The following is a 15,339-nucleotide window of genomic DNA, read 5'->3' on the forward strand; positions in this document are numbered from 1 at the left end:
TGTCCCTGGTGCTGAACACCATCAAAACAAGAAAACATACCTGTCCTTGGTGCTGAACACCATCATCACAAGAAAACGTACCTGTCCTTGGTGCTGAACACCATCCTTACAAGAAAACATACCTGTCCTTGGTGCTGAACACCATCAAAACAAGAAAACGTACCTGTCCTTGGTGCTGAACACCATCAAAACAAGAAAACATACCTGTCCTTGGTGCTGAACACCACCCACATAAGAAAACGTACCTACATACAATGTTTATACTTTTTCATATCAAGTTTGGTATCAAAGAGGCTACTAATCAGCAAGGAGAAGGTTAAGGGTCTTTAAAGTTTAAGTTTAAAGAATGTCAACTTTTAACTACATGTACTTTACATTTGCTTTGGTCTTTGAAGGGGCATGTAGTCCCCACACATGCTACGGACAGTTCAGACAATGTCATCGTCATCATCATTATTATCACAATATGAGAATCATACACTTTTAATTACGCACGCATATAATTCTGAAGACTCTTGTAACAGAACCTTAAAAGTTTTTTTTGGTGGTGACAAGACCTCATCGTCAAATTTTCCCTTTATTTTAAAGGCATCCGGTACAATTTCAGGGTGGCAAAACGAATTTACTCTGGATGAAGAAATCAGTGAGATATTGACATTTACTGTCATTTCTTCATCATTCTTCAAGCAAAAGACATTCAATGTCCTTTATACCACGAGCTTTGAGACTCTACTACAGTAACGACACTCAGTAGTAATGACTCTATGCCTCGAATATTTACATGAACTGCTTAGACTACAGTTGTATAGGGTCTTCTCACGATTTTATGGACTGCCACTTAAATGTACTGAGACTCCCCCAGATATTAGTTGACTAAGCTTATATAACTACATATTGTTTAATTACTGCTCTTAATGTAATTTTAAATTTGTTGCATAATGGTTTTAGAATTGTACTTGTTTTAAAAATTCAGTCAAAGTCTATTATTCCATTGACTGTAAATGAACATGCAATTCAGCCGTCAGGCTGCAATATGCTTTTCTGAATAAACCAATTTGAATTTGAATCATTCATATTTAAAGCATTTGAAAAAGCAAAACGAACTACATGAGAAGCCCCTTAATTTTTTTGGTAACACTTATAAATACCTATGATACAAAACAAGACATTTCGCATTTTTACCCCACAAATATTAAGTATGCTATGGGATAGGATTGATTCCAATTACTACATTAAAAGAATGACATTGATTTGAAAATCCAGTTTTGCCTCCCTGACATCACTTTGGATGCCTTTAAAATCTTTGACTTTGAACAACCTGGTCATTTTGGGGAGAACAAAGATAAAGATATGGTTTGTCCAAACACATAGCTACGTGTAATGATTATCATGAAAATTCATCTGTGTTGGTAGCAATCATAGTAAAATGTTGAACTTTGTTCCAACACAAAGTTATTATCAAATTTTCAACAACCACTGTCGCCTTCATCAGGATAATGAATGACCAATCACTTCACAATGTGATCTCGCGAGAGTTACGGTTACAGACACATGACCTTATTCACACGAGACTTTACTGATACGTGAAGTAAGCAACTGATCAAAAGTGCCAGTCTCGTGTGAATAAGGGGGGCCCGCAAGCCCTTTTCCGTAGAGTGTAATCGGCCGTTTAATTCTACGTAGAGCGTAGACGGACCGCTCTTACTAATATTTTTGCATAGAGCGTATTCGGCATTTTAATTCTACGTAATGCGTAGTAGCCACTTGGAATTTATCGTAAACTGTAATCGAGAGGTTTCTGAATCCAGCGTAGAGCATTTTCGGGACCCCCCTTGCGGGCCCTCAATAATGTCATATGTCTGTAACCGCAACTCTCGCGAGATCACGTTTTGAATTGATCGGTCATTCATTATCCTGATGAAGGCGACAGTGGTCATTCATAATTTGATTTCTGTGTGACTTTGTGTTGGAATAAGGTTCAACATTTTACGACATGTAATGATAACAGATGACAGCACAGCTCATCATCATTCCTCCGTTCTGGACAGTGAATCTTGTGTGGGTGTTTCTGTGCCCTGTTGCTCCACACAGAAGTTGGGTTGATCTGGCTTCGGTGCATGACCAGGGTGACACTGACAGACGTAAGAGCCGGCCGTGTTGATACACTTGCCATTTTTACACAGGTCTCCCAGCTCCTCACACTCATTCATGTCTGTCATGACCAGAAAATATCAATATTAATATGATTTCCCTGTGTTGGTTACTCTGGAAGCCAGAACTCGTTTTCCGGGCCACAAGAGCCCTTTGCCCGCTGATGTAAATTAGCGCTACGGGGGAGTCTAGCCCGGGGGAGTTTGGCTGGCCCTACAACTAGTTGCAGGGCAAAACCTCCCCACGGGCTCAATTCCACCGCAGCGGTAATTTAGGTCTGCGGGCGAAGGGCTTCTGACTGCCGAAAGAAACGGCTAGCGGCCCGTAAACTTGGCTGGCACCCAGGGTATGTGTTGGTAGAAGTCATTATGATGCAAATTCAAACTGTAATTTCCAAAACATCATTGCATTGCAACCATCCCTCAACAAAGACGGGGGGCACCACAGACTTTCTGAACCCCGCAAACCCTTTTCCGCAGAGCGTAATTGGCCATTTTAATTCTACGTAGAGCGTAGACGGACCACTCTAATATTTTTGCGTAGAGCGTATTCGGCGTTTTAATTCTACGTAATGCGTTGTAGCCACTTGGAATTTATCGTAAAACGTAATCGAGAGGTTTCCGAATTCAGCGTAGAGCGTTGTCGGGACCCCCCCTTGCAGGCCCTCATACAATCCACTGCTCACCGAGTCAAGTGTGTCAACTGCATAACGTGACGTCACAGAAGTGGTGGATTGTTCATTCCTTGACAAAAACTGAAGTTGAAAATTTGGCCGTCTGATTTCTTGTGCTGGAAATTACAGTTTAAACTTGCTTCATAATTATGTGTGGTAGTATTGCTGAGACCTCTCAATCTTGGGATGCTTGTAAGAAAGGTCCCCTTTACACTAGACGGCAATCGCTGAGCATCCAAAATTGGAGTTGTGTGACCTCTGGAAAATATGCTGCACAATGCCAAGTATGATTTAAAAATTGTCGATGAAATTCATTAAATGAACTGTCAAATATTGGGTCACTCAGCAGTCACACCTCTGGTGAAAAGGCGTTATAAGATGGATTATAAGACTTAATGTCTTTTCTTTCACATTGTATGTGATACATGTAGATTATTGTCAAACCTTTACAATTGTATGTACTTTATGTGATCATAAAGGCCACAGCAAGTAAATTTTATGGATGACATCCTCTGCAGACTCCAAATCTAATGCGAGCGGGCGAAAAAAAAACAAGGCGGGCCGGAAAAAAAAAAGGTTCCTACATTTTAAAATTTTGACTCAATCATTGTACAAATGGTTTTGATTAAGTAGGAACATCACATATACACAACCAGCATCACATATCACTGCATCAAAGTAAGGAACAAAACATTAAATCAGAGCCTTTTCTTGTCTCCTCTCTTCATATAGTTATCTGCCATCCACCTTCCAGCATGGCAACAGACATATTTGCCCATTTTCAGCATGTGTCACTGTCAGTAAGCAACAAAATATCTTGTTTTTTTTTTCCAAAATCAGTCGAAACTTAATGCGCGCGCTGATGTCATCCATATAATTTACTTGCTGTGGCCTAATTATAAAGGCATGCATGTCATCAATGTAGGTAAACAGTACAGACTACAGTTAAAGCTAACTGATTCAGAAACTTCTTCAGAAAGTATGGTGACTCAGATGAAGAAGATTAGTCTTACCGACACATTTCAAACCGTTGCTGTCCAGCTTGTACCCAGAGTAGCAGTCGCAGATGTAGCCGCCCCCGTCAACCCTGAGGCAGCGGCCAAACCCACAGCCGCCCTCGATCTGACAGTCAGCGTCTAACGGCTCCGAGGGAAACTCCCGTTCTAACGAGGGAGTCTCCGCCGGGAGGTAGGTGACGCTGGGTTGGCCCTGTCTGGGTGCCAGGATGCCTGGCGGTAGCTGGGCTGGAGGCTGGACCCTTTCTGGCGCTACGTAAGGTCTCATCCACCCCGGTCTGCCGGGCTGTTGTCCCGGAATAAGCGGCACCTGGCCTGCCACAGGGCCTGGGGGGAACATTCCAGGTTTGATCATGTCATGTTTGCATAACCGGTAAACTGCCTTTAGGTGAGCACGTTGGCAGAACATACTTATTTTACACCTGTGCGAAACCCGTAATGTATTTATTGTGCATAGCACTTCGGCAGAACGTCTCGCATGCATATAAGGTCGTATTTGTGCACATAAGGTTAACACTCCATTTGTAGTTTCCAAATGTTATATGGAAAAAAATATTGTCTGCCACAGGCAAAATTCTGATGCATCGATGACCAAAAATCCAACGAAAACCGTATAAAACTGGGGTTTTGCGCAGGCGCAGTACGTTCTGCCGACGTGCTCTTTAGGTGTAACGTAACACACCATTTTTGTACAGTAAGTACAAGCATCTCCAGAATGCAATGTAGTATACTAGTATACAATCACACTTAAAGTAATCTGTTACCTATGTTCTCTATGTAGAAGGCCTGTTGGTCTACTGAGGTTCCAGGCTTGATTCGTTCACACAGGTCTCTGAAAGCATCTGCAGATTTAGGGAATGAAGAATAGCACTGCTCAAACCATCAGTGTTTGCAACTGTATTATAGACAACATCCTTCACCAGCAATCAAACATTCAATACGGACACATACATGTACTGGTACGTCTAAAAATATATGACCTGAGATTGAGAACTTTAGACACATTGGCTTTCTTCTATTGATTTAGTCAAATACCGTTAATGAAATCAGTATCTGAAATCTTTGGCCATTGATCGATCTGTCACCACAGTCGGGCTAGTACCTCGGGCAAAACGGAATACAACGCGTTCAAGTATTCTTCTATATAATATAATTTTTTTTTTTAAACCGAATTTAACGTCATTTTTCCCCTAACCGGGGGTTAGACGTGCTTGCACCAGGTACAAGTCTTTTTTTGAAGCAAGATTTTTACAGCTGGCTGCTCTTCCTAACGCCAACCCAAACCCTAGTAGGGCCAGGGTACCCTCTAACTGAGGGGGGAAATGCATGTTAAGTGCCTTTCCCAAGGGCACAACGTCTGGGTGCGATGTCTGGACATGTCTGGGTTCAACCCTGGGGATTGAACCTGGGTCTTCTTGCTTGACAGTCGGACGCTCTATCCACTACACCACACAGACGCCACTAAATATCCATATATATCTAATATTATAATATAATATATATGTAATACGGTAAAATGACAGAGAGAGAATATGATAAAAACAGAAGACATCTGACCTGTGCCAAGCTTGGGGCAGAGTTGACAGTCCACCCCCCAGGCCTGAACATCACTGCGGCAGCAACACTGTGCACGGGTCATGTTGAATGGCAGGGCGTTGGAGCAGAACAGGTTGGGGCCGATCACACTGGTCCAGCAAACTTCATGTTGTTCAAAAACTGATAAAATGAAGAAAACATCGATGAACTTTTCGAGCTGCAATTCCAACATTTAGGAGAGGATTTTTACACCTGAGCTATCATCCATAGTGATGAATAACTGGTTAGACACCCTATATGTTCTGTCACACCTATATCATGTTCTGACACCCTTATGTTCAAACAATTCAACCTATGCTCTGACAACTCTTACCCCTACATGCATGTATGTCAGGATGTACATGTAAGGGTGTCTGAACATAAGGGTATTGGAGCATAAAATGGAACATACACATAGGACTGTCATCTGAGTTACTGCCTGGCATTTTTTTTAAAAGTTTCCAGGAAATGTAAAACCCACCAAGTTCTTTGCAAACAGTCAGTCCATAATCATGCAGCTTCTGGCATTTTGGTGACCGTCTATAACCTTTTTCAGGTCAGTACTGACCAGTTGTACTTCTTACAGAAGCTTCTACTTTGCAGTGTAGCAGTGACACCTAGCAGAAGTAGTCAGTACTGCAGTAAAAAAAAATGTAACTCCCTACCATATGATGCTGCAGGAGGCTCCAGAGGCAATGTCAGCGGCCTCTCAATACACCTCTTCTTGGTTGGGTCCGGAATCTGGTTGCCGAGACAGTTGCACTCGTAGGAGCCGGGAAGGTTGAGACATGTTCCCGATCCACAGGGGAACTGGGCACATTCATTGATATCTGTAGAATAGATAAAGATCAAGGTAGGCGTGTATAAACTTTACATAATGATTAAACCTCTATATTCCAACACCCCTATGTTCCGACATCCCTCACCCTAACCCACCGTTACGTGTATGTACAGAAGGTAAGTGGGCGATGGAACATTCATGTAGGGGTGTTGGAATATCATTTATTTAAATGACTGTCCGGCAGTCTGTCTTGATTATATATGTATGTAACGTTAGTACTACTAGCACGTCAGCGTACTGTGCCTGCACAAAACCCATATTTTTCACAGTTTTCATTGGATGTTTGGTCAACATTGCATCAGAACTTTTTTCCGTTGCAGAGGATATATTTTCCACATTCATACTTTCTACACATCACCAAAGAATATACCATACAATGAGAAGTATTATCTAACTTATCCATCTACTATATTTCAGCACTAGATCACTGAGAAGCAATGCAGTTAAAAGAATTTAAAGAATAAAGAGGCATACTGGAAGTATGTACGCTAAGTGTATTTGACTAACCGGTGCATGTGAGTTCTTGCTCGTTGAGGAAATATCCAGCTGGACAAATGCACACGTAGCTGCCTGGAGTGTTCCTACACATCGCATTGTTGCAGGGATTGTTGAACAAGTCACATTCATTTATATCTGTAAGAAACACAAAAACAATCAGAAATATTCCATTGCTACATTTGAAGTTCCAAGAAAGTTGAAAGGACTTCACCTTAATGGTGGCCTGCAAGCCCTTTTCCGTAGAGCGTGATCGGACGTTTTAATTCTACATAGAGCGTAGACGGACCGCTGTAATTCAACGTAGAGTGTAATTGGCACATGTTGCATAGACCGTAATTCGCCGTTTTAGTTTACGTAATGCGCTGTAGCTACCCGCAATTTATTGTAAAGAGGAATGGGGGAGGCTTCTTGAATTCCATGTAATACGTAGCCGGCTCTCATAATTCAGCATAGAGCATTGTCAGGACCCCTCCATGCAGGCCTTCTGTAATGAACTCATGGTCAACAGAATTGGAGGAGGATGCTTGCTGCCAGTTATATGGATGCAGATGAATCTCTCTTTTTTGTTGTAGAGCCTTTGATAACTTAGTATAAACACAATGAGGAAAAACGTGGGCATGGTAGCCTTGAAAAAGTGCACTTAGGTGCACCTGTTCCACCATGGCCTCCATGTACATAATATGTATGTGGTAAATTGTAATAAATAAATAAATAAACAAGGATGCTTCTCCCTGGCTTAAAGCTATCGCATGGGCCCACCTATCACCTGACTGGATGCTTCTGAATCAACAAATTATTAACCAGTGCCTGAGAATCCATTTTTGAAGAAGAGTGAGGCAGCTACTCTGAGTTCTGGTCTAAGTAGACATGCATGTCCCAAAAATGTACTTTTGGCTTATATAATTTTTATACATGTATACCGGTAGGCACCATCTTAGATAGCAATTCATTCACCTGATAGTTCACTTTGCATATTAAAAGCATTTTAAGCACTGGGCATGTAGAGTACAGTGATTGATGTGTAGACTTAGTACATGTATCTATGTGAAAAGATGATATTCCGTACCTTCGATGTACATCTCATTATTCTGGTCATGTTTCATCAGGAAGCCAGTCAAGGCACAGAGTTCCAGATATTCAGCTGAAATCAAAGTAGAAACGTTTAGACCCTACCAGTGTTCTTGCTAGCCCAGAACTGTCCAAACTGGACCAAAATTTAATTTAAAAAGAAAAGATTTTCGAGGATATGAACTAGGGACTAGAACCACTGTCTCCTATTTTGGGGCCTTCAAGATTCAAGTTTATTTATTTTACCAGGGCATATCTCAGAACCATGAATCTGTTTTTAAGATATCCCTGGGCACATACAGTAAAAAACTACATTCATAACAACAACAACACAATAATATACAAATAATGTTACAAACATGTACAGAGTGGTCAAGGGAATTATTACACATTTAGTTCAATCCGTTCCCAGGTTCAGTTCTACAGTCTGCTGTCCCTAGCTTCACTGCATACTTACTAAGTAATACGATCTGTCCACACACCTGCATTTCTACCTGGACACATGAACAGCTCACAGGAGTCTCCCCATGCCACACCCAGGCTGCAGCAACACTCTTCTTTGGTGACGTTGAAGCCTGCAGCGTTTTCTCCGCACCCAAAGTCCAAATCCTTCGAATCTGAGAAGCACTGTTTCCGCGACTGGGTCTGCTCTGAAAGACATCCACAATAACATCACGTCAAAAAAGGTCCCATTGGGGGCCTGCATGCCCTTTTCGGTAGAGTGTTTTAATCGGCCATTTTAATTCCACATAGGGCATACTAGATGGACTGCTCTAATTCAACGTAGAGCGTAATTGGTGCATTTTACGTAGAACGTAATTCTATTTTTATTCTACGTGATGCATTGTAGCTACCCATCGGCCAGAATTTATCATAATACGTAATGAGAAAGCTTCTTGAATTCAGCGTAATACGTAACCGGCTCTCAAAATTTAGCGTAGAGCGTTGTCGGGACCCACCATGTAGGCCCATTGGTATAGGACAACAGATATGATTTGGATTGAATATTTAACAAACGTTACATGTTCAAGGGAATTAAATGATAAAGGAACTATGTAACATTAACATATGATTACAGCATGGACAAATACATGACATTATACTTGAAAAGGTTTAGGGCATTCTCTCAAGCATTTTCTTGGGGTCGTGTGGCAAAACGGTAGTGTTCGGCTCAGACCTAAGAGGTCCCGGGTTCGAATCCTGCCCAATGCCACCGATCTTGTGCCCTTGGGAAAGGCACTTTACACGACTTTCCCCACTTCACTCAGGTGTAAATGAGTGCCTAGTTTCTGTTAGCGACGTCCCTCAGATAGGACGTTAAGTGGAGACCACACCCCATGTATAAGAAACCACCGCAGCTTGTACACAAAACTGGTGTGTTTCGCCTAAAATGGCTTTTTACCGGTTATGCAAAACAAACAAGAGTTCCGAAATCTCATACCTCCATGAAATATGGGCTTGACATGTAAATTTCTTCTTTAATTATGCAAATGACCTCTACATAAACATAATAAATGCATCGTGATGTTAACTTTTTATTAACTTACACATGTTCCAAGTATGAAATTCCATCATTTACCACTAATGATGGACCAGGACAAAAGATACAAAAAACGGAAGTTCTGCTGCAGTACCGAGGTCATCCACCAGGAGGCCCATTGACCTTGACCTTTGTCTTTCCAAGACTTACCAACATACCAAATATCATCACAATCCATAAAGGCGTTCTGAAGTTATGCTGACCACAAAGTTGTGGAAACACAGACAGACACACACACAGACATAAGACACGCCAAAAACAATACCTCCATTTTTCATGGAGGTAACAAAACAAAACAAAGTATCCTACCAGCCAGCCAAGCAGACACACATCTCTGTCTGTCCTCATCAAACACCAGGCCCTGCGTGCACACACAGGTGAAGTGTCCAGGGAGATTCTGACACACGGACTGCCCGCACGGGTTTCCAATGGTACACTCATCCACATCTGCAAACAACGTAAAAAAAACAACAACGTTTACAAACATTCTGATACAAAAACTTATTGTTTAGCAACAAATATATTGAAGTGTCACTTTCTGCATTTCTTGAATACAGGAATAAAAGATTTCTTTGCTGTCAGTGATATCATATTTTGTCATGTCAATTCTTGTTTGGAAACATATTAATGGTCTCTCTTTTGAAAATGTAGGTATCTTGTGTGTTTTTTTGCCCATCTTGTTTTTTGTAGATTTGGAGTCTACAGATGAATCCATCAACTTTGGTCAAAGCAGTCTTTCCCTTTTCTATTAATAATATCAACATATAGCGCACGTGACGTTGTAGTGTACACTTAGGTTTCTCAAACTGTAAGTGACCTATTCACAACATAATTTATTCTGTAGTTTTGAACCTTAGAAAAACAATGCAACCACTTCAAACTTGTTTGGAGTAGCGTGTGTAGTCCAGTGGTTAGCGATCCTGCCTCTGGACTAAGAGGTTGGGAGTTCGAATCCCGGCTGATGTCGCTTACCCGACATGCACGCTACTGTTTAGGGTCGCAGTCCTTGAACGGGACGTTAACCGTGGTCCACTGTTCATTGTGCTTGTCGAAAAGAGCTAGGGGAATTTACCCGGTACAATGAACCTGTAAAGGGGGCCCGCAAGCCCTTTTCCGTAGAGCGTAATCGGCCGTTTTTATTCTACGTAGAGCGTAGACGGACCGCTCTTCGCATTTTGCGTAGAGCGTATTCGCCGTTTTAATTCTACGTAATACATTGTAGCCACTTGGAATTTATCGTAAAGCGTAATAGAGGGTTTCCGAATTCAGCGTAGAGCGTTGTCGGGACCCCCCCTTACAGGCCCTCTGTAAATACTGTACATAGCGTCTGAGTGTCTTCTCTGTCACGACCAGTGGAAGATTAGCTCTTCAAGGAGCTAAACTGGATCGAGATCACTTTCTTTCTTTCTTTCTTGACTCACCTACACAGGCTCTCTGGTCAGGACTGGGCACGTATCCCTGGTCACACCTGCAGCGGTACCCGCCAGGCGTGTTCACGCACTCTCCGTCTCTACACAGTCCCGCATTGGCTTCACACTCGTCTACATCTGTCAAAATTCACATTGCATCATCACCCATCCTGGCTGCCAATCAAAATTACCAGTTCAACCAATGACAGCATTCTAATCAACTGCCCGACCAATGAGTGAGCGGCTGCATGTCCGTCACGCCCGTTACGTCGCACGGGTGGGCGGGGCTATGGGATTATTATAAACTATATAGTTCAATCAATGACCCCATCGAATCAACTCTTTTGTTAATACAATCTACTGCATCATGCTAATGTCAAAAGGCTCGACAACAGCATCATTGAAATGGCCAAAACAAGGCCGCCGATAGAGCATGTTGATTAGGTCAGTTAAATTTTCTGGGACACGCGTACTCCGTATAATAAATGAAACACCTTTATTATTATTTATGCTCTTACAAGCGAAGTACAGGTCGTGTATAAAGATAGAGATATCTTACTAGAGTATACAAAATTTACAGATTCTGACAGACTATAATGTACTACTACTACTTTGTTCACCAAAACAGATCACTCGCCTTGATGGCAACAGGAGGAACTGCAATAAAAACTTACCTTCGCCTTCGTTGCAGCTGGGCGATAAAGACGATGAATGGAAGTATAGGGACAGGGTCAGTATTAAGGTACGAGACCTTGACACAAACAAGTTCATTTACCGAGACATTGTGTCCGCGATGCATCGGAGCGATAGCCTCTGTCGCAGATGCAAACATACGAGCCTTGGCTGTTGTGGCAGCGGCCGTTGGGACAGAGTGTAGGGTCGAGTTGGCACTCGTCTTCATCTGTGGAAGAGATTAGTAGATCCCATGTGTTTGACACAGAAACACCAGTACAATGTATCACATATTGCACTTGCGAATCGCAACTAGAAAGTGATAATTACTTTTGCAGATTGACCCTTTCGCAGGAGAATGATTCCCTCCCATTGCCGTGTCAAGTACCGGAAGCTCCTGTCACACATAGTCCGACCATGGCCCGACCTTCTCAGGACCATGGTTGGGAGACAATCGTGAGCAAGGCCATCTGTGGTTGGGAGTTGGTCGGCAAGTTTGTCTTGTAGTCTTTAAAGTTGTTTGCGCCGGTTGACTATAAATTTGGAGAACTGAAGTCGGAAAAGTAAGTCACTCTGCTTGGATGAGGATGGATGTTGGACAGGACGGTTTCCAGGCTACTCCCAACCCGATCTTAGTTGTGAGGTGGTCGGGCGCAAAGTCTTTGGAGGGTCCTGAATGTGTGACAGGGGCTTTCCTCACACCGATGAGTACATGCGACAGCCGTACAACAATGCACATGCGGAAGGCGATTGGCCTTCTTCACTCATCAATGTCATCTGAAAGTCGGAGTGCCTGTTCAGGTCATGATGGCAGATAACTACTTGAACAAAACTTTTTCTGTTGTTGTTGTTGGCGTCTAAATAAAGCACACTAGATGTCTGCGTAGTAGAGCCATATGCATGTCTTACCCAAGCATTGAGTCATCGTGTCGTCTGTCTTATAGCCGGGGTCGCATTTACACACGAAGGATCCCCGTGTGTTGATACATTCTCCATTCTGACAAAGAGTTGGATCAATCCTACATTCATTGATCTCCTCCTCTGAAAACGTACAAAAAAAATAGCAGCAAACAGAATTAAGTACAATGGATTATATATATTTTCTATATTCCGAAACATGCAATCACAAGACGTGGTGACGGCACACTCAAGTTTTTTCAACTTATATTAATGCCGCCACCAACACAGGGACAGTACAATACTCATCTACACCTGAGCGAAGTGAGGAAAGTCGTGTAAAGTGCCTTTCCCAAGGGCACAAGATCGGTGGCATGTCAGGACTCGAACCCGGGGCCTCTGGTTCCGAATCGAGAACGCTGCCGCTACGCCACACGACCCCACACAATGGATTATATTTGACTTTAGAACAAATTCTGAGCCACACGCAAAGCTGACGTTCTCTGACTTAATGTCTTGAGCAAACAAACAAGTTATCTTAAAGGTTTGTGGGTGAATGGTAAAATCTATTGGTAAAGCAGTTAAGTTTAAAATAAAAACATCCAATGCAATTTCATGGCGGCAAAACGAAAAATACGCTGGATCAGGAAATCCTTCTGATATTGGCACTTACTGACATTTCTTAACACTTTTTTGTCATGATCTCATACTTCAACCCCCGAAATAAGCTACGTGAAGTGTACCTTTTATTTTTTGGATACCGCCTATAAATAGCTCGAACTATAAAAAAAGACAAGCAACCGTTTTCTTCAGCTATATCGTATTTTTGCCTCGCAGATATCAGTATGCTATGGGATAGGATTGATTCAACTTACTACATTAAAAGAATGACCAGAATATTGTTGTTGTTTTTTCTAAATTTAATAATGTTTCGCAGTTTGGCCGTTCCTTTGGTGTTTGTTTCGGAAAAGTCGCAAATTAAAGCCTTTCCTTTTTCCGGCCAAACTGTGTTTGTTTCTTTTTATGATTCCCGAGTTTTTGTAGGATAATTTGGGAAAAATTGACCATTGGTAATTTTTGTTCTTTGAAACTGCCGTTTTGCCTCCCTGGAATTGCATTGGATGCCTTTGAAGGTGAGGTATACGGAAAAGGACACTGTAAGTTGTAGCTGGAGCTCAGTGCTGAAGTAGTCGCGTGTTCGTGTGTTAGTGTCCACCGCTGCGCCACGCCTGGCTAGTTTCTTTCTATACTTACGACCCACCGATGCAAGCTTTGGTGTTGTCGCCGTGATGTCTATACCCTGCCGAACACATACAGTAGTAACTCCCCATAAAGTTGAGACATTGGTTGGGGCTGGTACAGGTTGTCTGAGATGGGCACTCGTCTAAGTCTGATAGAATGGAAAAGGAGGTTGCGTGGAAGGGGTCAGAGATAAGAATAAGAAAAGACATGCCTGAAAATGTCGTAAATAAACCAAACAAAGGCCTAAGTGAAAATTTGCAACATCATGAAACGAAATAATTTACCTTTCTGTCAAACCAAGGGGTGGTTTGAATATCGGATAAAAGAAATGTGTTTTCATATAAAGATCGCCATGGTTGCACTAACACTGCGCGGATGTGACCGAAATCGGCTTTTTTTCATTACAATTTATTGTCATAGTAACGACTATAAAGTTAAAAATGTCATATTTTGATAAAAAAACAGACATTAAACGTAGAAAGGGTTATTTTCAACCACTAATCGGTGTCAACCGATATTTGGCGACATGAATAGTCTCTAAATGCTGTCAAAGAGTGCTGACCGCGCGCAAATTTTTCACAGAGGCCTTTCCTTTTGTTCATCAACACATTCAATTCAACCATGTCTGCATGACGAGACAGGCACAGCAAATGTGGTTGAGGGAAATTCAGCACCAAGGACATGTGTGCAGAAGTTAACTAGCGCGTATAACAGGATAGGTCACTTTATGTCGCATTTTCTGGTAAATCCTAACTCCAATCACAATTAGCAGTTGAACCAATGGATAACATGTCAATTAGCCGTTCGACCAATGAGAGAGATGTATTAATTATGCATTTAAACGCAGAAGTGGGCGGAGCTATGGGATCGGTATGTACACGGCCAATCGTTAAATCACTCGGCCACGGTACGTTGTAAACCCTTGGCAGTAGTCATGGAGTACTGAGTAACACGTTTAACTTGTTAGCCCAATCAGCAAGTTGCATGTTGTTTTATCTGCCACGCTTTTAGACAACCATTTTCAAATACAACTGTGCACCGATCCCTCAAGTCGACATACAATTGGTATAATTTATCAGTAAAAATCCACGGGATTGGGCATCAGGACTCTGGTACATATACACGTTAGGGTTTTCTTGCAGATCCTGACTGTCAATCACAATTAGCAGTTCAACCAATGGATAGCATGTCGACCAATGAGAGAGATGTATTAATCATGGAACATGAAGAGACAAGGTAATAGTACATGTAATGGATATGAGTACAAAATGCAAACAAGCTAATCATGTATGAAGTCGTGGGATCAACATATGACTGAGGAAACAAGCATGGAGAGCAAACTTATTTAGTCAGCATATTGTACCGCTCCACTTTTTTGTTATCTCAAAGCAGATTCATTTAGGGACAGAGGACGATGAAATTGGCCGTCCGAGTTACCATTCACCCCTCGGATTTAATGGTTACAGACGGCCAATACACCCCCATATTGCCCCCGAGAATCGGCTTGGAGATGGGCTTTTTGGCGCAGGTTTGATCTCAGAAGTCTGACCCGGTAGCTAACAGGTTCACTGTCCTCTGTTTGGCATGTTGTCAAACATTCGTGCCAAACAACAACAGGATCGTAGTTCCCTGTAGCGCCTGTACAGTAGAGTGGCCTCTTTCTGATGCATTGGTGGATTCTCAATGAGAATGACTGTGCAGTTGAGCGGAAAACTGAGAGGAAAAGAATCGTACTGCATGGTATAAAAAAATTGGAA

The 15,339-nt window shown here is 42.1% G+C and overlaps 1 protein-coding gene across 1 annotated transcript in view; it reads right to left on the reverse strand.

The window, feature by feature from the left end:
* Positions 1-1,917: 1,917 nt before the first annotated feature.
* LOC109476983 (latent-transforming growth factor beta-binding protein 4-like) overlaps positions 1,918-15,339 on the reverse strand; it is an 18,177-nt gene continuing 4,755 nt past the window's right edge. The window contains exons 5-17 of the mRNA XM_019777997.1: positions 13,602-13,730; positions 12,353-12,484; positions 11,547-11,672; positions 10,784-10,909; positions 9,672-9,809; positions 8,305-8,472; positions 7,821-7,895; positions 6,764-6,889; positions 6,081-6,245; positions 5,398-5,556; positions 4,605-4,682; positions 3,838-4,218; positions 1,918-2,212 (exon numbers count right to left, since the gene is read on the reverse strand). Coding sequence (XP_019633556.1) covers positions 2,028-2,212; positions 3,838-4,218; positions 4,605-4,682; positions 5,398-5,556; positions 6,081-6,245; positions 6,764-6,889; positions 7,821-7,895; positions 8,305-8,472; positions 9,672-9,809; positions 10,784-10,909; positions 11,547-11,672; positions 12,353-12,484; positions 13,602-13,730 — 1,988 coding nt within the window. The 3' untranslated portion in view covers positions 1,918-2,027. The remainder of the gene's footprint in view (positions 2,213-3,837; positions 4,219-4,604; positions 4,683-5,397; positions 5,557-6,080; positions 6,246-6,763; positions 6,890-7,820; positions 7,896-8,304; positions 8,473-9,671; positions 9,810-10,783; positions 10,910-11,546; positions 11,673-12,352; positions 12,485-13,601; positions 13,731-15,339) is intronic.

The sequence above is a fragment of the Branchiostoma belcheri genome, unplaced genomic scaffold (assembly GCF_001625305.1).
Source record: "Branchiostoma belcheri isolate BF01 breed outbred unplaced genomic scaffold, Haploidv18h27 scaffold4, whole genome shotgun sequence".
NCBI classification, from domain to species: Eukaryota; Metazoa; Chordata; class Leptocardii; order Amphioxiformes; family Branchiostomatidae; genus Branchiostoma; species Branchiostoma belcheri.